This window comes from Melospiza georgiana, chromosome 4 (genome assembly GCF_028018845.1).
Source record: "Melospiza georgiana isolate bMelGeo1 chromosome 4, bMelGeo1.pri, whole genome shotgun sequence".
Classification (NCBI taxonomy): Eukaryota; Metazoa; Chordata; class Aves; order Passeriformes; family Passerellidae; genus Melospiza; species Melospiza georgiana.
In genome coordinates, this window is record NC_080433.1 from 65,315,170 (window position 1) to 65,338,632 (window position 23,463).

The 23,463-nt window shown below is 37.6% G+C and overlaps 1 protein-coding gene across 1 annotated transcript in view; it reads left to right on the forward strand.

Moving 5' to 3' along the window:
* The first annotated feature begins 291 nt into the window (after positions 1 to 291).
* CERK (ceramide kinase) overlaps positions 292 to 23,463 on the forward strand; it is a 40,442-nt gene continuing 17,270 nt past the window's right edge. Inside the window, exons 1-6 of the mRNA XM_058023589.1 lie at positions 292 to 430; positions 9,278 to 9,391; positions 10,615 to 10,737; positions 12,661 to 12,786; positions 13,300 to 13,363; positions 17,508 to 17,653. Coding sequence (XP_057879572.1) covers positions 292 to 430; positions 9,278 to 9,391; positions 10,615 to 10,737; positions 12,661 to 12,786; positions 13,300 to 13,363; positions 17,508 to 17,653 — 712 coding nt within the window. The remainder of the gene's footprint in view (positions 431 to 9,277; positions 9,392 to 10,614; positions 10,738 to 12,660; positions 12,787 to 13,299; positions 13,364 to 17,507; positions 17,654 to 23,463) is intronic.

Below are 23,463 nucleotides of genomic sequence, written 5' to 3' on the forward strand. Positions count from 1 at the left end.
CTGGGGGCTTGGCGTGGGCCGTAGGGCACGTGTCTCTCCAGCGGGCCGAGAAGACAAGGCGGACCCGCTGCCCCGGCCCCGGCCCCGATCCGGGAGCCGCCGCCGCCCCGGAGCCGCGGCCCCGCCCCGCGGCGCTGGCGTAGCGCTGACGCCGGGCCCGCCCCGCCCGGGCCAGCCGGGGTAGCGGCGGGCCGGGGGCGCCGTTAGCAGCTGCTGGGCTCGCCCCGCGGCGCCCGCCCGCTCTGCCGGGCCATGCGGTAGCGGCTGCGGCGGGCCGGGCTCTCGGCGGCCATGGAGCGGCTCCCCGGCGGCCGCCGGCCCCGGCTCGTGTCCTCGCTGGGGCTGGGGCGGCGCTCCTGGGAGGTCACCTTAGACGAGGAGCGGGGGCGGCTGGCCTGGCGCGACCCCCGCCCGCCGCGCCGCGCTGGCGGTGAGTGGGGCGGGCGGGGGCCGGGGCGCACCTGCCGCGGCCTGGGGCGGGCCGGGGCCCCCGGGAGGCGCCTGCCCTCGGCGGCGGGGGAAGGAAGGGCGTCCGCCGCGTCCCCGGTGCCGCGGCGCGGGTGCCGGCGGGGGCGGCCTGCGGCCGGCGCTGCCCCGGCGCCCGCGGCGGAGTCTCCGCGCCCGGGGCTCGCTGAGCGTCCGGAGAGCTCTGCCGGCGTGAGCGCTTCCTGCCCTCGGGCGCCTGTGCGGCGCCTCCGGGTTCGGAATCCGACCGAGGGCGGAGGGTGGCCCGGTCCCACACGGGGCCGGGCAGGGCGCTCGGAGCGGGGAGATGCAGGCGGGACCGTGCTCGGCAGGGCGCAGACAGACCGCCGGCTGTGCTGGGCGCTGATCGGGCTGTGCCTTCCCAGACAAAGCCGAGAGCTGCTCTCGCTGAGCCGCAGCCCCTGTGGGAGAGCGCAGCCCGTGTCGCGGAGCAGCCCGGCCGAGCATCCGTGCCCAGCGTGCCGCCGGTGGCACCGGGAACGCACCTGTCCGGGCACAACACACATCTGTTCGGCTGAAACACGTTGTTTCTTGGCGCCGCGAGTACGGAGAAGCATATAGTTTGTAATGTATTTAAAGTAGCCCTAGAAGTACATAAGAGACTTAAAAAACCTTAAAAGCAATTTTGGTTTTTTTTAGTTACAACAAGGCTTGTGGTTAAAAACACTTTCATACTGGGTCAGTGTCTCGGGCAATGACTACTTTTGTTATTTGGGTTGGGGTTGTTTTGAGCTTTTTTGAAAACTCTTAGCTTTCCCAGGGGTTTAGTGGAAATTTTACAAAGCAAGTTAAACTTTTGAGATTTACTGGTTTGGAAATATTTAATACAGGCTACTAGTTTGCAGTGTGGTAACAAGGATTTCTATAGTTCCCCTTTTGTGCAGTTAGCATAGTGTGAATGAACAAAACTGCCAGTCTGAGAGGTCACTGATGAAAATACCTGAAAAAAATCAGATTAACTTGTGAGGATGTTTGCATATCAGACTTTCTACTGTACTTTTGACAGGTATTTTTTCAGGGTCTTTGACTTCAGTGGTTTTATATAGTAATTATTCCCATTGTTAATGTAGCCATATTAAAAAGGCCTGGGAACATTTGAAAATGTGTAGTGTCGTTTTTTTCACAGCAGCTGCTCTAGAGTTGAAAACTGCTGTCATCCCCACTTTAGAGGTTGCAGGATCTGAGACAGACACTAATAATAGAAGGGCTGACTAGAAGCTTTATATAGATGTTTGAATATAGATGTTTCTAATCCCTGGCAAGTCCCCAAACTTAAATAGTTAAATGGTACTTCCATTCTTACCATGTAGCTTCGTTAAATATTTTTCAGATTTTATCATAATATCCTATTGGCCTGAGGCTTTTTTCAGGAAGGTGAGGGAAAAAGGAGAAAGAGAACTCAAGAATTTTAAGAATTTGGTGCGACAATTTACATAACTGAGATTTGTTTATGTTTTAAGTACAACCGTTCTTATTCATAATACAAAAATAGAGTTTGTTATCCTTCCCTTGCTATTGTGCAAGTAGTTTGACATAATCTAATGTTCATCAATAATACTGATGAAAAAAGTAATCAAAAATTCCTAAACTTTTCTCAGTTAAAGGAACTTTAGACTTTAAGGACAAATTGATTCTTTGATTCTGCTGAACTTAAAACATTGTTGTGAAAAATAGGCCGTATACTTTTCAAAATGATATAAAATTAGTCTAGATAAAGGTACCTGGATCTTAAATTTAAAATAGAAAGTTTCAAGGCCTTTTGGGATAATTGCTCCCACTAGGTAACCTAGCCCTTACTTTGGGGATAATTTGGTAGAATTGTGTGCAATCCTTCTAAAAATGCCTTTGCAAAGTCACTAGGAGACTGATGTGTTGGCTAGAGCAAGTTCAAGGGCAGTGCCATTCTCCTGTCTGATGAATTCCTGTAGACCAAGCACGAGTGCCACAGATTCACACCAGCTCTCTCATGAGCACTCTAAAGTTTACAGCTGCTTGCAGTTGTGAATTCTTACTACTTTTTTAAGTTGTAAGTTTTCTTGACTTGCTCCTGGTAGACCAAACAGTGTATGCAGCTGCTCTGAAGCATGTTCCCAATGTCAGAATTCTGGGAGTGGTGGAAGGACAGTGGGACACAGTAAATTAGAGTTAAATATGAGTTAGAGATGAGGCAGTTTCTGGAGCAGTACCCAGCTGGAGATGCTGTAAGAGGCAAGTGTGGTTAGAGTGCAGCCTCTGTCTTGTAGCACAGCTATTCACAATATTTTGGAAAACATCATGTGAAATGACAAGAGAAAAGAGAAGAAAAAGAAATGCCTAGGTGTTCTGGAGGCACAGGTATAATTTATGTGGGGCTCAATGCAATAGATAATGTACCTTCTCTTCTTTACACACTCATTAATTCATGTGTTCCCTGCATTTGAGCTTTAATTTCCTCATATTTCTGTATTATTGCCCTGTTGTCTCCAAGCTCTTTTTAAGACCAATGATGATTCATTGTGCTCTCTACAATTATTTTGGAAATATGAGCAGCATACATGACAATATATAAATAAACTTAATAATATGGAAGGTGGTTAGTTAGAAGCCTATAATTTCGGAAGAGTTGCTTGACCAAGATTGGTATCTTTCTACCATTTAGCCTTTGACTACATGACTACATTGTGTCTAAATCCAGACTAAATTATGGAGTATAAAAGTGCTATATTTCTTGTTTAGTAGGTAGCTATTACAGTGAACCAGTTGTCTTTAAACTGTAAAAACTCAGCCTGCTTATTTTCAGAGCATTTATTACTGTCTTGAATTTTGGTATATAAATGAAAATTGTTTCGTATATGTTTTTTCAAGGTTTTCAGACCCTGACATGTACAGAACTAGAACCGTAGCTAGGTGTAGAGGTGTTAAAATGTTCACCTTTCCCTGTTGCATCCAAAATCAGGAACAGATAGGAAACAACACACACTTTGTCCTGTTTTCCAGGAAAATACATGTAGTTTTAGAGACTATGGGGAGATTCTTCTATTTTCTCATCTCTGTACAGTGATATTTATATGCATACATGTATATGTATATATATATGTGTGTGTGTGTATTTAAATCCTATTCTGTCAAAATGCAGAAGTATTAATTCAGGACAATTCTTTTTAATGCCGTTATTTGGAAGATACCAACAACAACAAAAACATCAAATGTTTGTTCAACTCATGGTGTATTTTTAAATTCTGAAATAAAATTTCCTACTGTTAGACTTTATTTAACAGCATCATAGTTTAAAGTTCTCTCTTCAGCGTAATCAGGTTCCTGTTTCCTGTTCTTTGATGGTTAGACATGTTTGAACTTACATGGAAAACCTTGACCTGTAAATTTTCATGTGTTTCTCTGTTACTTTCAGCTGTGCATCTTTTTTTCCTAGGGATGCCTTCATCTTTAATTTTTTTGGATGAGCTATATTTTTCAACCTTGTTGCATTTTTCCACAAGATTCAGTCATGAATCATAAATAGCATATGCAAAGTTGGTCAGCTAAATTGTTTTATTATTTCCCTCATGTTGATGGCTGAGTCAGGTTTTTCTCAAATAACACATGATAAAACTTTTTGTACCAAATTCATAGCAGAGTGTATATTGTACATATATACTTAGAGGTATTTCAGAAGCATTGGCTAAAGTTTTATTGTGCCTGGTACTAAAAGCATTGCAAAAGCAGAATGAGATTCTCCTATCATTTTTCTAGGATTTTTTTTTTTTTTTGCTTAAGTACAAACATGAAGGGGCTGACCAAACTAGACCCTCAGCTCTATGCATTCACTTACAGTGTGTGCTTTCTTTTAGCCTTTGTATTTCAGAATTCTCTTCCATGTGTCCTTCCCAAAACAACCGCCTGAGGAAACCTCAGTACTGGTGTTCACAGCACTGCTGTCATTCTGGTGGATTCTAAAGAAAGCTCAGTTTGATAAACAGGATACTTAGCAGAGGGTGGGCCAGCTTGGCAGCAAGGTCTGTCCAGCACCTGGTGCCTGCAGAGTGTTGGCACATCCGTGGTCAAGGTCATTTGTCATCAGTCGTTCCCAGCTGGCAGCGGGCGTGTGCAGAAATGTGAACCACGTTTCTCTGTAGGCAATGCCACAACTGCATCACACAGGGAGGATGTGGGGAGCAGTTGCTGCAGCTGGCATTGCCTCTTTGGAATGTGTTGTTTTCTGGGAGATACATTATTCAAATACACTCCATTAAACAATACATGTTCTTTAGCATACACCTTTCTGCTGGGTTGTACCCCCTCCTTAAGGTGAATAAGTGCATCTTACTCCCTGCTTTATAATTGAAATATTCGTAGTTGAGCAGGAAAGATTTTATTTGGAAATGCGGAAGAAACAGTGGGAAGACATTCAATAGTATGATGTAAATATTCAAGTTGACCCAAGCTCAAATTGCTGTGCTTTGATTCAGATTTATGTGATGTGAAGTAGCTGTGTGATCATAGTAGAAACTGGTCTGTTGGTTTACAAAGTACTTGAAGATTTACTTTAAAATAAAATAGGGAAATTTCCTTGTACATGGCTGTACATGGTGAAATCATGGTCTTTGGATGTTTGTGACTCCTCCACAGGATTTAAATCAATTGTGATACCTTTTTTCTTCCCCCTCCTTTAGGATGTGAATTGTCAGTAATTCTGCTCAATATCCTACCTTCTCTTACTCTGTGTTTATTAAACACAGCTTTCTATAGTGCATGATTGGTATAATACCATGTACCTTCTGATAGAAAGTATTCCTGTTCTCTTGCTTTTAGGTGAAGGCAAATCTTAAATCTGAAATCTTAAAGCTTGACCCTTCATGTGGGCTCTAACAGCAAGTTAGTTTTCAAAGTGACTGAAACTACACTTTTTCTTTAAACCTATATCCCAGCTTTTTCATTGTTGATATGTTTAAGTCATGAGAATATGCTAATAGTTTAAATTCATTCTAAATGCTGCTGCATCTTTGGGCCTCAGCTGAGTTTTAAGAATTAACCAAATGCTGTGATCAGCAACATTTTTGTGCTTGTGCGTGGGTCTAGGTTGCCTTGAGCTGACACATTTGTGAGGGGGAAGTTTGGTCTGTAGGATATGTAGCTGGCAATGATGAATGAACAAGTCTTGACTGGAGTTGTGAGTGAGTGCTCATAGACTCAGAAAGTGTTCTGTGGGAGTGGCAGACAGCCATGACACACCAAAAATCTTTTCTTAACGCAGAAAAACACACTTCCCAACTGCTGGCTGCATTTTGCACAAAGAAAGCCCACTGTTAATGTGCTTACCTTGGTTTTGTTTCTGTGAGGTGTTTTTTTCCCCCTCTCCCACTTGCTTAATGTGGGAAAAGTAGTGTGCGTCTAATCCAGCATTCCGCTGATTTATCAGTTTGCTTTTAGGAAGAATGTTAAGATTAAGAGCACTGTGACCCAGATTGAGTAATGACTGGCCCAGCCAGAGTGCTGAGAAGACTGTCACCTGTTTACTGTGTATTTTGTTTGGCTTTTTAACTTTTTACTCCTTTCTTTGCCATACCCTTTTGTCCACCTTCTGTGGATGGTCAGCTCTCTGTCTCTAATATGCTAACCATTGACAATGGTGAAAATTTTGTCTAGAAGCTGTTCTGTGCTGCTTGGTTGAATAGATTGGACTGAGCCAAGTAAAGTTCTTCATTTGATATTGTCTGAGCCCATATTTCAACCTTTTTTCATTAATGTTGATCTTGTAGTACTGGAGTAAGTAACTTTTTGTGTGTGTGTGTGTTTTGTTAATGTGGCAATAAGGTTTTCCATGTTTTGGGAGAAGCACATCAAGGTGAAGACCTTTGAGTGAACACCTTTATGCTATGTCAGTGAAATAAATGTCTCATTCTACTTGATAATAGGGGTAAATGCTCCAAAAGTAGCTGTGGGAAAGGACTATAATTAGTGAAGCTGTGTAATATGTGAAGCTTCAAGAGAGGCTGGGTTAGTACTATATTTTGTGGGGCAGGTTTTGGTGACTAAATGGCAGATGAGGGCATTGTGTTCCTGGGAACTGGACTGTTGTGCTCGTACTGAAGGTCTCTGCTTCACATTGAAAGCTTCCTCCTTTCAGGGAAAAGGGGATGGGCTGGGACTAAGTAGTTGGTTTGCAATGTGATGAAACAATATTCTGTGTAGCACTAAGTCAAACAGTGATAGAGATATTTGGACTGATGGAAATTCTTGAGTTCTATTCAAGCACGTTAGAATTTGTTGTTACAAGCAGTAGGGAATGTTCTGAATACACATGTTATTTGAGACAACTCTGCATCTTTCTGGCCATCTGCAATTACTGGGTTCAGTAGTGTGTGATTTCTGACTGCTCAAGATTGCAGCGTGCTGTCAGGACAGTGGAGTTGCTTGGTGCTTTTATGGTGCTGTGTAGTACTGAGGGGTATAATCGACAGAGCTGGTATACTCAGAACAGAAACTCCCCAGACTTTCACCAAAGCCAAAGGTTTACAGATGGAGAGTGGGATCTGTTCTTCACTTTTGTTCCTTTGGTTTTTTCCCCTTCTGTTTTTCAGGAATCTGTTTTTCAGATTTGTAACTCCGGTGCCATAAGATTAAAAAAATACATATAAATTAAGAATATTTACTTTTTGCTTTTTTTTGCCATGTCTCTGAAGAGATTTGCTGGAAAATAAATACAGTCATGCAGCTATCAGAGGGGGAACACCAAATTAGGAGAGCTTATAAGTAGTTTCAAGGTTAATATAAGCTGTGTAATGTGTGCTGAGGTATACACTCCAAAGAAATGCTTTCAGTGATACAGATTTGGAAGTACTTTAAAATCGATTAGCTATCTGTTCAGTTGGACATCTTTATTATATAAAAATGCCTAATAAGATAATTACTTCACTTGCTGCTCCCAGCATACATACTAATAAGTATGCACCATGTACAGCTATTTCCAAAAATGTTAGTTAGAGCACTGTCATTTAAATTGTGATCTATATATAGTTTCTAAGTTTTATAGCATATCTTTGAGGAGTAACAAAACAAATTACCATTTGAATGCAATCTTCATAGATGCAACAAGCTTTTTTTCATATTTTGACATATGGATCAGTGGCAGAGCCAGTAGAAAAATAAGTAGAAGCAGTTTTGGAAAAGGAAGATTAAAGAATGTACTTCCTTTCCTTTATTGTTCCATCTCTGTTCTGTATTTCTTTTCTTTGGATAAATGTGTAGGTTAATCATATTAGCAGATCTTGTATCTGATAGGAAGATGAAATAACTGTCACTGTCCAGTACTAGATATAGTCTTAGTATGTGCTTACTGTATATACTGTGTATATACAGTAAGTACATACAGAATCATACATCTCAGAGTTTATCTCAGCTCTTGGATCTTTATAACAACATTATGTGACTGCTGCACTTCCCTGTTGTGCCTTGAGTACAGTAAATATAATTATTATAAGCTGTGAAATACAGCCAGATTCCTAAATGACCTCAGAGTAAAGTTTGAAGGCTACATTTCTTTTGAATCATGGTAAAAAATTCAGGGAAGATAAAATTACGAAATGGGTATAAATCATGTCAAATACCAAAACCCCTTAAGTGAGTAGTCACAAATTGTAAGTACATGTGATGATATGTAAAGACTCTTTTGACTAAACCAATTAAATAGGATGGGAAAAAATAATCAAAGTGAATTAGTGGCAAATGAATTGCAGTCATGACTGTGAAGAGGTCAGGGAAACTTTTCACTCATTTTACATTCCTCACCACTTCCACTGTACTGCTGCAAGACAGTGAGGAAAATGAAATGTAGAATAAACCCTGGTAACAATGGTATCATTGTCTGTATTTTATGTGTCAAATATCTTGATATCACTCCCTTTGTACGTGAGAGAAGCAAGTATATTATAATTCCTATTATATAAGAGATTATTTACATAAGACTATATTATTATAATAATATAAATCTTTTATACAGGTGTATGCATATGGAGGGTACTTGCTTGTACATAAATACAAAGCATACATTATAAGTTTCACTTTTTTGAGATGAAGTAACAACAGAACTGTGTTGAAATCAGTAATGAAAATGAGACAAAAGTGTTCAATTTGAGAGGAGTTAAGAAGTCTGAGATGATGTTTAGGAACTATAGGAGAAAAGAGAATGAGGTTGGAGGAAATTATTTCATAGTCTGAGAACAAGAGGCCTTTAATTCTGAAAAACAGTAGGTTTGAAATTGATGCGAGGAAAATATTTCACAGCACATAAACATAACATCTGGAATTCTCTTCTTAAGAGATACTAAACTTTAAAAGCTTAGTGGGATTTAAAATCTTAAGAATTCATATGAATGCCCTTCTTTCATAAGCCAGATACTTACTTGACAATAACAAATAGCCTTTGTAGTCTGTGCTCTAGATTTAGTTGCACATTCTTTGAAATAGCTTGTGCTGTTCCCTGTCAAGTATCTGGACTAGACCTCACAGACGGGGCAGTTTAATTACTCTGAAATCAATGTTGCTGGATTTTGGCTTCATGCAGAAATATTTTTATACATGAAATACCTTATTTTCTGAGAAGTCGTAGGCATTTAAAATACTGTTTTGGGTAGTTGGTAGGTGGTAATGGATTATGTGCTTTGACTAAAGACAATTCAGAAAATTTCTAGTTATGCTCTTGGTTGTGCTTATTGAACAAGTGCTCTAATCATATGTCTGTATCATATTAGGTATACAAATAATCATTCAGGTGATGTTTGAAGATTCTAACATGTAAGATCTTGTGTTCATACAGAAAACTGTGTTGTACCCATCTCTGAGATCATTGCTGTAGAGGAAACTGAGTTTAACAAGAAACAACGTAACATTGGCAGATGGCAAAAAATGGCAAAGCTACATGCTTTCACAGGTAAGGCAAATAAGTCTCTGGATGCTTGTGCTTGCCATTCTGTGAAGATAGTTTAAGGCAGACTCAAAAGGAATTGTCAAAGTTTTGGAGGTTTTTTAACAGAAATGGTGTGTTGAAAAAAACTCCATATCCAAAAAACCAAAAAAAAAGCCAAAGAAAACAAAAACAACACCTGAAAAAACCACCATAAAAGACCCCCACCCCCCCCCCCCCAAAAAAAATTTTTACAAAAATCCCCAGGAAAATCCCAAACTGAAATAAACCAAAGCAAAAGTCCCACAAAAAACAAACAAAAGAAACCCCACCAAAAATCTGTTGGTTTATATTTAAAGATCCTTATTTGGAAAGATCATTTAAGATCACATGTGATCATTTAAGATCACATGCTGTGTTTAGCTATTTTTTAGTGAATTTAAAACTAATGTCTGAATGTTCACCCTGGAGTCTTTTTGCTGCTGAATGACTGCTTCAGGACGCCTGCTTTCTACTTCTTGACCAGAAAATCGAGAGAGGGTGAAAGAATGAGTCCTAAATGTTTTTAAATTACCCCTAACCATCAGGATGTGTGCATGAAAGTTACTTTGTATTATTGACTGCATTCTTAAAACAAAGTGCCAGGAATATGTGTCTGATTTAGGAAAAGAGTGATGACTTCTATGCTAAAAAGATGTCATGCCAGAATTTTATGCTGTACTTTCCTCACCTTTAGTTATCTAGTAAGAGTGATTTGAGATACTGTATATGAAGTGTAAGTATAAGGTCTTAATCCATAAGAAAACAAAATATTTTTTTCTCAAATTTCAGCTTTATAGAATAAATTCACCCTGTTGGTTACATGAGAATTGATGTCAGCATGGCTTATCTTCTTAAGCTTGTGGCTTTTTATGTAGATATTGCAGACTTTAATACAGATAATATGTAAGCTCAGTGAACTTCTGAACAAGTATGTCTATAATAAGTTGATGAGATGTGGCTTCTTTAAAAAGAAGTCTTTGTTTGGGTGTCTGCTTGTTAGCGAGTGTTTTCATTTATGTTTTCATTTGGACTCGACAAATATGCTGGTCATACTCTGAATGCTTCTGTCATTTGTAGAAGTGTGTAGTGGAGGTTAATTACAGGTCAGTATTTTGGAGATCTTTCTGAAATGCAGTTTTCGTTTCACAGAACCATCTCATTATGTTGGGTTTTTTTTGTTTGTTTGCTGTTTTTTTGAATTTAAATAGTGCATTTTGTGAAGAAAGCCCGAAATCACCGCTGGCGGTGCAGTGCTGCGATGTTCTGGTGTGGTGATGAGCACTTATGTAATCAGTGGACACAGGCACTGAAGGAACTACTTGAAATGCAGAGTAAGTTGGAATAAACTATGAACATTTGCACCATCATTTTGGAGGCTTGTACATCAATCAATGTTATTTTGAAATATCTGCTTTTTTTAACTCTTAAGAGCAGCTTATGCTCAAAAATTGAGGAAGCCAAGAGTTGAAGTGTTTCCTTATCACTACTTTATCTTATGTGTTCACTAAGTTTTACTGAGTGCTTTAATCAGTCAAGACTGTTTGTGTCATACAATTTTGCCCAGATATAAATTGTTTTCACAAAATAAAGTCACATTGGAAGCTTAGCATAGGCTTGAAATTATTGTAGCTTTGGAAAAAGTAACGGGCAGATGTGAGCTCAGGGATTTAAGGTACTCTAGAGATTTGAGGTCAAGGACTGTAGCAATTGGAAGATTTATGGGTGTGTTTCACCTTTCTAGACTCTGTCATCAAGAAAATGTGTTCTATGTAAGAAGAGTTCCCATTAGTAATTTCTGAGACTCTTGGACATCTACTTCATGGGAGGTTAAAAGCAATTTTGAAGGCATTAACCTTGAAAGATGTCAAGAAGCAGCAGGAGCAGAGTAACTGACAGAAAGGAGGTCAAGGGTGATCACAGCAGAGGCAGTGCCTTGCTGACCAGGGTCCCACTGTATCTGAGCAGGGATAGGGATGGATACAGGTCCAATTTACAGGTGAGATACAGTAATTGCATCCATGCAGGGAGGCTGGAGTGGAACAGCTGGAGCTGGGATTAGGGATGAGCTCCCTACAGGGTAGGTCTGAGGCCCATCTGAGATACAGAGCTGGAGAATGGGTTGCATACAAGTACACCTACACTGGGACTTGAGCAAATACTTAAAGCTTACAGAATAAAAATGAGTATTTTAGAAAAACTGTTCTGAACGGGCAATGGAAGCATTCTTAAAGTTTTTGTTTTGTATACATTACACAAAGTACATCTGTTTCTTTCAAAAAATGGCGTTTGTGCACCCATTCAGTACGCCTGTGAGAAATGTGGCCTGAGCAGTCAATTCATTTGAATGCAGTCGTTCATTTTATTGGTAACAAATTCTTTCAGGAAAGGGAGTATTTTCTCAGATGGGCAGAAGAGTGCTTTGAGTGTACAGCAGATTTAAACCACTCAGTCTATCTAGCTTGGGTGAATTTGTTGTAAAAGTATGCTGATGTAATAATCTGATATTTTTTCCTTTTAAACTAATAATCTAGAATGCCATTTGAGGAAATATGTTAATGTTTTTGTCTGCTCTATGAAAAAGGAAGTCTCTCAGGTGCACCAAGCATTACTGTTTTGTATCTCTGTTAATACAGAGGTGTAATAGTTGTTTTAATTTTTATAGTGTAAATCCATAACTGTTTGGACAAATTTGAGATAGTAATATCAAAGGTGCTTTTGGAGGGGGGAAGGGGTAACACTTTACGGCAACTGACACTGTAGGACAAGCACTTACTGTGCAGCGTGTAGTTTTGTGAGGCATTCTTAGTGTGACTTGATCACTGAAAGGAAATGGATTTTAACCATGTTATTAAAAAAAAAAAAAGAATTTAAATTTATGTAAAAGTATTTTTATGTATGCTTCACTTACAAGTGGCTTTGTTGTTGCTGCCCTTTTTGTCTTCTGTGCCCATAATACTCATGTAATTAAAGTAACTTGTGTAGTGGGAAAGTACTGCAAGAATGGCAAGTAACAATGTGAGATAGGAAGTAGAAATGATTCTGAATTTCATCTGCTGTCTTACTAACAATTTGTTCAATACTGTTGATACCAGTATAATAAAGAGAGCAGATGAAGCAGGTTTTTATAGCTCTTTGTTAAAGAGTTACAGGTCTATTAGGCTGTGTTTGCTCTGTTAATAGGTTGGGTTTGTATGGCTTGATGAATTTTTCGGTTTGTGTACAAAAGCAGTGCACTATGGTTTTCCTTACTGCAGAGTCTAGACCAAAGCAGCTGCTTGTGTATATTAATCCCTTTGGAGGAAAAAGACAAGGCAAGAGGATTTATGAACAGAAAGTTGCTCCACTCTTCAGTCTGGCTTCTATATCCACTGATGTTGTTGGTGAGTAATGAGTACTTTAATTTCTTAATAAGCACAGCATGAACTCAAAAACAATCCTGAGTAGCTGAAGTTCTTTTTGTTAGTTACCTTTTCTCATTAAGGAAATGAAAGAAAATGGTAGAGAATGCCATTTATCTGGCTACCTATGCTTTACTTAGAAAACAACCTTCTATCAGGTTCCTGCTTACTAAAATAAAACTTCTTGTGGTCTTGAGCTATTTGAGCTCTAAATAAAAGATTCTGCCTTTCTTCTCTTTTTCAGTTTCACTGTTAAAACTAATAGATCATTTGCACAGTTTTTACTGAAATATTTTTTCCATATGCACTATGTATGTCTCCTTAATTTTTTCCCTGGCAAAAATCTTTTGAGACACATCTTATGGACAGGCTGTTTTATAGTCACATTGGTAATACAATCATGGTTATTAATGAATTTATTTTTATAATTCTATATTATATATACCTTTATAGTAGTTTTTAATAATAAATTTTCATGTGCTTATTTCTTCACAGTAACTGAACATGCTAACCATGCTAAGGACAACTTATTTGAAGTTAATATTTATAAATATGATGGGTAAGTAAATTTGCTTGCCTTTTTTTTATTATTTTTGAGCCAATAATTATGTAATTGGTCTGTTCCTGTCTCTAATTTAAAAGGGTAGCCTTCATTACTAATACATTTATTGCAACAGCTGAAAGTCCTGGGGCATGTTCCTTTTTGTAGGAGATCCACATTTAGGAGTATAAAAAGAAAAGTAAACTGTTTCAGTAAACTTGTTCAACACAATATATTCAAGCATAGGGTAACAATGTTTGCATGAGATTTGTGTTCAAAAGATGAATGTTAGATTAATTCTGCTCAGTTGAGCATTCTGTTATAGCTCAAGAGCTACCCAGAAATGTTTAGTGGTCTTGACATACATGAGTTCAGAACACTGCACCAGTAGCATTCAGCCTGTGTGTGAAAACATGGCCTGTTCAGAAATGTTTCAGGTGGTTCCTCTTGCTGTATATGACTGTTCAATAGTGCCTACAGTGTGGCTACATTTATTTGCATTTCTTCTGTTTCAAAGTTATTGCTTTAAAAGAAGATCTGACTGAATGGTGATCTTACATTCCATTATTGAGTCTGCTGTAGAAGCAGAATATTTTAATAAAAATGCCATGGTAATTTCAGTTTCCAATCCATGACATGAAAGTTACATGTCTGAAAAAACATGAAAATGTATGCAGATAAGCTCTCATAACAACAGTATTTTAGAATTCTTTTTTGTGCCTGTTGACAGGTACATTTAAACTAGTAAGTTGCAAAAAGAAAACACATTGAGTCTTTTCAGAGTACTTTTGCTGTGGTACTTTGCTATATACATTGTGTCTGTTAGGAAAGAGTGTTAGTATGAAATGACATTCATAGGCTGAGTTCCCAGAACTTCACCTGCTTTAAAATGACTTGCCTTCAAATAAACAGTTTTGTCTATAACTCTGATTTTTCTTAGTTTTTCAGAAGTTCAAGGAAGGGAAGCATTGATCCTAGATAAACCTAGTTAGTTGTTATTCTTCCTTTTCATTTGATCTGTGATTTGAAATAACTGTATGGTTGGTGAAATTTCAATACAGAGCAGAAAGGGAGGCAAATGAGCCCATGTCCACTCCTAGCAAATTGTTTTTTACAGGAAGTGGCAGTGGCCAGTTGTGGTAGTGTCTGAAGTGGTTTTGACAGATTCAGTCTCATGTTGTAGAATTTTTTTTCCTTTGGGTTTTTTGTTTGTTTGTTTTGGGGGTTTTTTGGGTGTTTTCTTTTTTTTTTTTTTTTTTTGTCTCTCTAACATTCCAAGATGCTCAATAGGCCAGAACACTGCATCTTTTTAGACTCTTAGGATTCTTCTATTCCTGGGTTAGGCCTGAGTGGCAGTTTGCTTGGGATCTGCAGCCTGTCTTTCCAAGCCTAACTTTTGTCCATCTTATACAACTCTTTTTCTGTGGTCAACAGTGATGTTAGGAAGGACTTCCTGAATTAAAACTACTTTTTAAATAGCTGATTAAGTGGTTATCTTGAAAATTTAAAAAATGGTTGAACCACATAAATATGTGTTTCTTCAGGTTTGACTTTCCTCGCACAGAGTAAAAGGTTCTTTGGATTCCTGCATCTAACTGATGTTCAGCTGTCCTGTAGACTGGTTCTGATGTGTGGCTTTTCCTTCATTTGGTGATGAATTTCTTCATTTCATCTCCAGATTCCCTATTTGGCAAAGCCATACATAGAATTCTGCAAGTAGATACAGGAATCTTAATGATAATTGCTTTGCTTCTTTTCAAATGTTTCACTTTAGACAGCTGATTTAAATATCTTATGTGTGTTCCCCCTTTTTTCTTCCTATTTTACTTTATAGGAATAAGGTATTCATATTTTGCCTTATAGGAATTTTTTACAGTGAATGTAGTCACCTAATAGCTCAATGACAGAACAGCTTTTCTATAAGGAGTTACTTAAAGTTCTCATTTGGTTACAACATAGCAGGGTTTTGTGCATCACTGTACAGAACAATTAGAACATGCTGTAATATCATGCAGGTAATAGCCATGTTTGGAAGCTGTGACACATAGCCCTGTGCTTTCTTATGCATATATTTGTTCCACAGGCCTTTGTAAAATTGTTTCTGGTTGGGGTTTTTTCCCTACTTTTTGAGTTAGTTCATAGAATGGCTGAGATAAGAAGGGACTGTAGTTCTTAAAAACTCAATTTACTTGTGGGTTACCTTCTGAAGTCCTCTAGCAGATGTGGTTTGCTGTTGTCATCTATCTAAAAAGTGAAATGCTCTCCCTCTAGTAAAATAAAGCCAACAAGAAACAATCACTCTAAGATGCTTCTTTCAGACATTCTTCACCAGGGGCCTTCACATGTGCAGTATATGTCTGACTTGTACATTGGTCTTCTGATATTTCCTGTGAATTTGGTTGTGCTGTTACTGCATATGTGAAGTTTTTATCAAATTTACCTTTGATAGATACAGACATTGATATAACTGTCCCCTCTGAGTCTGGATATAGTGTTTGTTATAGATGACCAAAGGGCTGGAGCACCTCTCCTATGAAGACAGGCTGGGAGAGCTGAGCTTGTTGAGCCTGAAGAAGGGAATGCTCCAGGGAGGCTTTAGAGCACATTTCAGTACCTCAAGGGGACTTCAAAGGGGGCTGGAGAGGGACATTTTACAAGGGCATATAACAACAGGACAAGAGGGAAGTTTAAAAAACTAAATGAGGGAAGGTTTAGATTAGGTTTAAGTAAGAAACTCCTTGCTGTGAGAGTGGAGAGGCACTGGAACAGACTGCCCAGAGAAGTCATGGATTCCCCATCCCTGGAAGTGTTAAAGGCCAGGCTGGATGGAGCTTTGAGCTAACTACTACTGAGGCAACACTGACCTTGAACTGACATGGAAATTTTTGTTTCTTTAGCCCATTTTTTTGAGTCTGCGGAGCAAGATAAGGCTAAAATTCAGGAATAGTATAGTTAAACTATTCAAAGAGAAAAAAATTAGAAAAATTGAAAACAGGTATCCTTTTATTCCTTCTCTCTCAGTCTCCTAGGTCTTAACTTAGAGTTGGAGAGTTCACATTTTTAAGACTGTACTCACTGTTAATGGAAAAAAATTACTGGTTTTGTTTCTATTGTTTAATGGAAAAAAATGACAGCTTTCCATCTGCTGAAAATGCAATAATAACTAGCATTAAAGTCAACTATACTTAAAAATTAGATTAATTTGTCTTGCTCATTCTGCAATATCTGTTGCAGATGATGTGAAAGAGTATTATTTTATGAGTTGGAAATGATTGCTATATAGATAACAATACACATTCCTAGACTTGTGTGCTAGGAACTACATATGTAACTCTGGATTTCTCATGTGTTCCTTTAAAGTGTATTTGAATTAGTTTGTTTAGTTAAAGAATGTTTATGCTTGCTGGATGCATTTGATTGTTGTTCATAAAATGTATACTGCTGTAAAAGAGTCTTTTTACTTCCTAGTTTTTGCTTGGCTGTGGGCTCTCTGCTGAGCTTTAACATATTCAGGATCTGTGCAGCTGCTGTACCAGCTCTGACTTGAATTAAACTTGTGAAACAAAGTTTTGCCTCTGGTAACATTTAGAACTCTGTCTCCTTATGAATGGTTATGTAGATATAAATGACTTCTGTCAATTTGATGGGATCTGAACATGTTCAAAAGAAGATGCAGGCATTCACTTTTCTGGATTTTCGCTTTCATCTAATGTATATTCCTATTAAATAGTGTAAACTACACTTCTGCCTGAGGTGGTAAACATTAACTTTTCCCTTTTAGTAAAGGTACCCTATTTCCATTCTGTGTACTTCAAAAGCTGTATGTACAGTCCTGTTCAGTGTTTTACTTGTATAGTGAATTTCCACTAATATTTGTTTGTCTGCACACAGTAGTAGAGGATAAAGATTTTTGCAGGTTGCATTTCAACATTTTTTCCTAATGTTACAGATATATCTAGGTGCATTTGCAGTTTTGTAGCTTGAATTTTTTTTCTTGCTTTTTCTTAATTGCCTAGTTGACTGAGGGCTACTATATCCTGTACAAATGAAGGAAGATAATAGAACAACTATTTTTGGTGTGCCCAGTGCATGCCCTAAGTAGAACACTTGCCGTGTTGTTTATTGACTGTTAGTGTGCATTCTAATTTGTGTTTCCTGGCAGTGTTGTTTGTGTTGGTGGGGACGGCATGTTCAGTGAAGTGATGCATGGTCTCATTGGAAGAATGCAGAAGGACTCTGGCATAGACCAAAATAATCCCAAAGCATCGTTAGTCCAGTGCAATATAAGGATTGGCATAATTCCTGCTGGTAAGAAAGGGCTAACTTTCAGTTTAATTTATTCATTCATTCTTGAAATTTTTTCCTTAGTCATAGCTTGATGAATTTAGGCCTAAGTGTAAGATCTGAGCAATGATATTCTATCAAGACATTAACTAAAGCTGTTTGTATCCATATAACATTTTTGATCACATGCAATTTTTTTTAGGAAGAATATTTTGTAAAGGAAATCAAATCTTAATGTAACTTCAGAATTTAATAACTATCTTTTTTAGTGTCTTACTGTGTGTTAATATGAGATAAGATGTTGACAGTAATACCCTTCTAAACACATTAAGGAGTAGAATTTACTAAACAGAAATTTACCTGATAAATATTTTTCCAGCTCCAAATCCACTAATTTAGTTAGAATTATAATGAGAACTTTCTGCTGGTCTGGCAAACTCCAAACAAATGCTAAGATTCTTGGACTCTCTTTTCTTCCATTTGTTCTCACAACAAGTACAGGGCATCTACAAATGAGGAACAGTTCTCATTTTCCAGACCAAGTTGCAGTTTCTGCTCCTTGTTAGAGGTGCTACACATTCACAGTTGTCAGTTTTAGCTACTTTTTCAGGCAGTCTTGACTGCTGTCATTTGAGAGAATTCATTCTTCAAACTGAGGTCTTTCTTGATATGATTATTGTTATTATTATTTACCATAAAGGCATTCTTTGGATCAGTCTTACTGTTTTCAATCTGGTGTCCCAGCTGTTACCTCATCCTTTCCCTTTGGTCCTCAAAGATTCCTTCAACAGCAGATTAACATATTTGCTTTCTCTTACAGGACTGAATTAACTGTTTTAACTCTTTAACAGGGGACAGTCCAGTATCTTTACTATGCTGTTCACTTTTCTTGTCTGATGCTTGAGCTTTGAATTAAAAAGCTGGGTGTGAAATAAACATTGTAAGCTTCTGGTTAGAATTAAAATAAAGGCTTCTGAGAAAATTTAGTTCAGGTTATAAAACTATACCAAGTGAAGTACAACATTTGTACTCTCAAGCTATGGGTGACTAATTTTATGTTCCTTTCATCTTTGAGGAAAATGTATCCAGACCCAAACGTTCTGAATTGTTACTTGCAAGAAGCTTAACCTTTTCTGCCTGCAGTATAATAAATGTTTGGTATCTAAAAGTTACAATGTGAATATCCCCTTATGGTTTTTCACCCTCCTATTATATTTAAGTATATTCTGATTTTATTTGTTACAGCTTTGTATTAAAGTTGGTATGTATAATGAACTCCGCAAGAAAAGAATTCAAAGTGGTGTTCTTCTCATCCTTTTTCTTACTTGAGCAAATTTCTTGAACTAAAGGTATTTTGCTTACATGACTGGTTTTAGGAGATTTTGCCTACTGGAGATATGTGACCGTAAGAAGATACAATTGAAAAACCAGAACCTCAATATTAAGAGCTATTTCTTTGTCCTCAGGAAAGATTAATCTTGCTTTTTCAACATTATCTTAAAGCATTTTTGCATTGGGTGCAGTACTTTTGCACCCAAAAAGTATGAACTTCATTGACATTTTAATTCTGTTAGCATGTATCAAGTCACTTCTCTTACATTTTTTAATGTTTTGTTTTGTCCACTGTATCCTTTTGCTATTTGAATGTGTACTTTATGTTCTATTCCTAGAACTGACATGAGGCCTTGTAATCAATGCTATAGTTCAAATATTTTCTCCAAGTTATTATTCAAATCCCTCAGAAGTTTTTATAGTGATGTGTAAGGAAGTTGACCTTAAAGTTCTATTAATAAAGTGTTTGGAAATAGAGAGGATAATATATAAATACCATACAATAAACAAACAGATCAAGATATATATGATATTTCAAATGATCCATTTCTGTGTATATGGGAAAGTGCTTATTTATTGAAAAAGGTTGTCAAGTCACTGAACAAATCTTGACACATCTAGTCATTATAGTGACTTTAAATTGAATATGAGACAGCATAACCCTCCCTCAAGGCAGCAAGGTTTGGGGGTTTTTTTCTGGTTTGTATTTTTCCAGCCCATGGTGAAGCTGTTCTGTATTCATCTTTGCTTGATACAGTGGAGTTCTGACCATGTATTGACCCCAAAAGATTCTCTAGCTCTATCACTAGTGCAAGAAGTCTGTTCCAAAAATAAGTGAAATTCTTAAGAAGACCTTTTTTGTTTTTTTTTAAAAACGAAACCAATAGTCCTGAAATACTAGTCAAAAGTAATAATTAAATACTAATAATGCATCTAATAAAACTTCATCCATTGTGTTCTACTTCTTTATAACCAACCTTTTTAAAATATCCTAGGAACTCATTAATAGATATTGAAAACAAAGACTACCCATAGTTTAAAGGTGAGGATCTAAAGCTCTGTTTGTCTTCTGATACATAGAGGTGGTTTACTCAGTGATGACAGGAGCCTGGGGTAAGGAGACAGTGGATCAGTGTTTTCACCTTTTTTATCACTTAGTTCCTGATATCATTGTGCTAAGAGAAACATGGCAGGTTGTGGTTTGTGGTTGTGATTAAACAGTTTCTGTATTCAAACAAAACTAAATTCAGCAGATGGTCTTTGCTCAGAGACTGACAATTTAATTGTCCAGAGGTTTGAAATTACAAGTGAAAGAGATTTAATGCTAAAACACTCATCTAAATGACTGGGTTTCAGTGATAAGCTTTATTTCATAGCAGAATTCCATCGTGCAGGCTCTTTTTTTTTTTTTTTTTTTTGAATGTTGAATAGTATGTGTGTATCATGATTCTAACTTTCTGCAGCAAATCCCTGCTTGGCTCTTTTTTTTTTTTTTTTCTTGAACAGTTATGTCAGTTTCCCAACAGCCTCTTTCTTTAGTATATCTTATTGTTGAAAAATATAATTTATTCTTATGCATTATGGAACATTTCTATAAAATAACTTGTGGTGTTGTTGACCTGGATAAAAGACTTCTACTCAAATGGCAGTTTTAACATCTGAATTTCTCTTAGTTGCAACCATTCTTCAAATCTGTCAGTGGAAATTGATTGTTTGCCATTGTAAGTGGACTTACTGTTAAGAGTACTTAGAAGCTGTAGTGTATCTCTGAAAACTTCTGTTTAGTTTTTTTTTCCTCTAGGCCTTAAAAGCTAGTTATTTCTTACTAGCCTTAAAAGCAAGCCTTTCAACCATGTGCTCTCACTGCATTCAGACTAATAATATGTGTCCATAGAACTTCAGTGCAGAGAATGATTCCTGATACAGCCTGGACACTGATGTTTCATCCACATGTTTTAGTATTAAAATTGCACCCTCTGGAGTAAGCCAAAGTAATTTGCTGTTCTTATTACATAGAATATAATGCTGTTCTTGGCACAGAATAGAAGGACAAAGCTGACAACTGCTGTTCTTTTTTTTTTAGTTTAAAAGAATTTACTAGATTAAATATTTTTCATAATCTTAGCAGATAGGAAAAAACAAACCCACTTCACTCTGTTGTTATACTCTGTTGTTTCTGCATTCATTGCAATAATCAAGTCTGCAACCCACTGTGGGGGAAAATCTAAGCCCTTGGGAATACTGAGTAAAGTATAGACACAAAGTTAATAGCTATAGTGATTTTAGGCTTCTAGTGTATCCAGATTGGGTTCTGGTGGTCAGCTCTGTACTGTCTAGATTGAAGGATGCAGTATGATTATAATCAGAATGTTGATGTGTCACTGTAGAAGTTAAGAATGTCAAAGGCAGTACATGCTTCCTGTATGAACGTAATACAGGAAAAAGATGGAGGATTCATTCACAAGCTTAAAAAATAGATTCAAGTCAAGTTGTGAAGTGTGACTGGACTCATACTGCTGTCGTTTAGAATGTAAAATTATCTTTAAAATGTGTTAAAGCATAGCAATAAAAGCTATCTTTCTTGTTTAATTACTCCAAGTGGTCTGTTCTCAGCCTTCTCAGCTACAAAGCTTGTAATATTTAATGATCTTTGCCATTTAGTTTCAAAGCTCACTATATCCACTTTGAAATCTGAAGTGCATGTTTTATGCTTCTCCTTCAGTACTTTAAATCCAGTAAACTTCTTGAAATGACAGTCTTAGGGCTAAATACTGCACTTACTATAGTGGGCCTGTCATGGAGACAAGTAAGTCAATATTAGTTACTCCTATAATTTTAATTTCATCTCTAAAATCTGCCATTATTAGACTAAACAATTTTTGTTGTCTTGTGTTACTCAGCTACGCTGAAGTAATTATCTACCAAAAAAATCCTACACCAAAGTCTTTCTGGACTGTTTCTCTTTAAGCCAGTCTGTTGTTATGCAGATGAAACTTGACTTCTTGGTTTCTGTATGTGTAAAGGAAGACATACAAAACTTTGAGTAGGTACATGGGTGTAAGCCCAGAGCCTTCATCTCTCCCTGTAGCAGTAGCTTCTCCCCTTATTTTGAACGTGCCAGCTCCTTCTCATTTAAGAAGTACTTCTCAGAAAAGTAGTTTTGTAGAGTTTTTCAAGATATTAAATGCTGCTTGATCCAAAATCGTGCAGTTACACTGTCATTAGGGCAGCTTACCTTAGGGCAGACATTTCATCTGTATGATGACTGCATGGATTATGGATTCACAAAAACTCTGCACAAATATGAGACCCCCACTGAAATTGCTATTCTACCTTTTTGTCACTACAAATATTGTTCTTATACTAATTTGTCTGAGGATTCTCTAGGTGCCATGGGAGCATCTGTTTCTATCAAGAGTATTTCACATAGAGCAATGCTCATAAGCTCTAAAAGTATTTCTATTTCTTTTTTAAATTCATGGTTTTCCATAGGATCAGCATCTAGCTGACTTGCTTCTGTCACCTGCTTATTTTCGTACTTCAATAGTTTGTAATTTTTGTTTTCCATCAATAAAAGCACAAAAATAAATACATGTACCTCACACTATGTATGTGTTTTGGTTTAAGAAACCTTAGTTGTAAGTTATTAGTCTAATCATGATTCAGATTATTAAGTCTAGCACTTTGTCTGTCGTTGGTCCACCAATCAATGGCATGAACTCTTCCATACAACCAGCAAATTATCTGATTTTTGCTTTACTACTTTGGTAGTTCTATTATCAATTTAAACTTGTGACGTGGTGTCTGAGTGTACCTGTCTGCATGACTTGTCTGCTCACAAATATCTAGCAATGTTCACAAGCAAAGGGGAAGTCAGTGATTTGGCTGTAGTTCATTCTGTGTAATGCAGTCCCTCACTTTGCTTTCTTTTATATTGCTTTGACAAAATTTATGCAGAGTGCGTGCTCATTCATACTTCAATAAATATCTTGATTGTTCTTCCTTGTGATTGATTAACTAAAAGGAAGGATTTCCTGAATTTTTATATCATTAAATGTATTTATATAAACTATTTCATTTTTCATACTTGTGGAGGAAAAAACCACAGAACTTGCCTGTGTAACAACCATGTGGCTGTATGAGACCTCCTAATAAAAAACAACTTAAAGGAAAATGAGTGATGTGTGGTAAAGATTCAAAGTAATTATACCTACCTTATCAAACACAAAATGTTGTGCCTTCTACATATTTCATGTTCTCAGTGAGTTCTTAACATCAAAGTCTCTGGGATGAAAGCTTTCTTTAGCTGGGAGAATTCAGGCATTCAGCATCTGCCTATGGTATGGTGGTGTGGTGCCACCATTGTTGAAATGTACTGGCCCTATGCAAGATGATTGTAGTGCTAGAGTAGGAGTTGGAGGACAAGCAGAATAATCTGCAGCACTGGTGGTTGGTGGCATTTTAGGTAAAGGAATTAATATCCTTAAGGTAAGTTTCAGTTT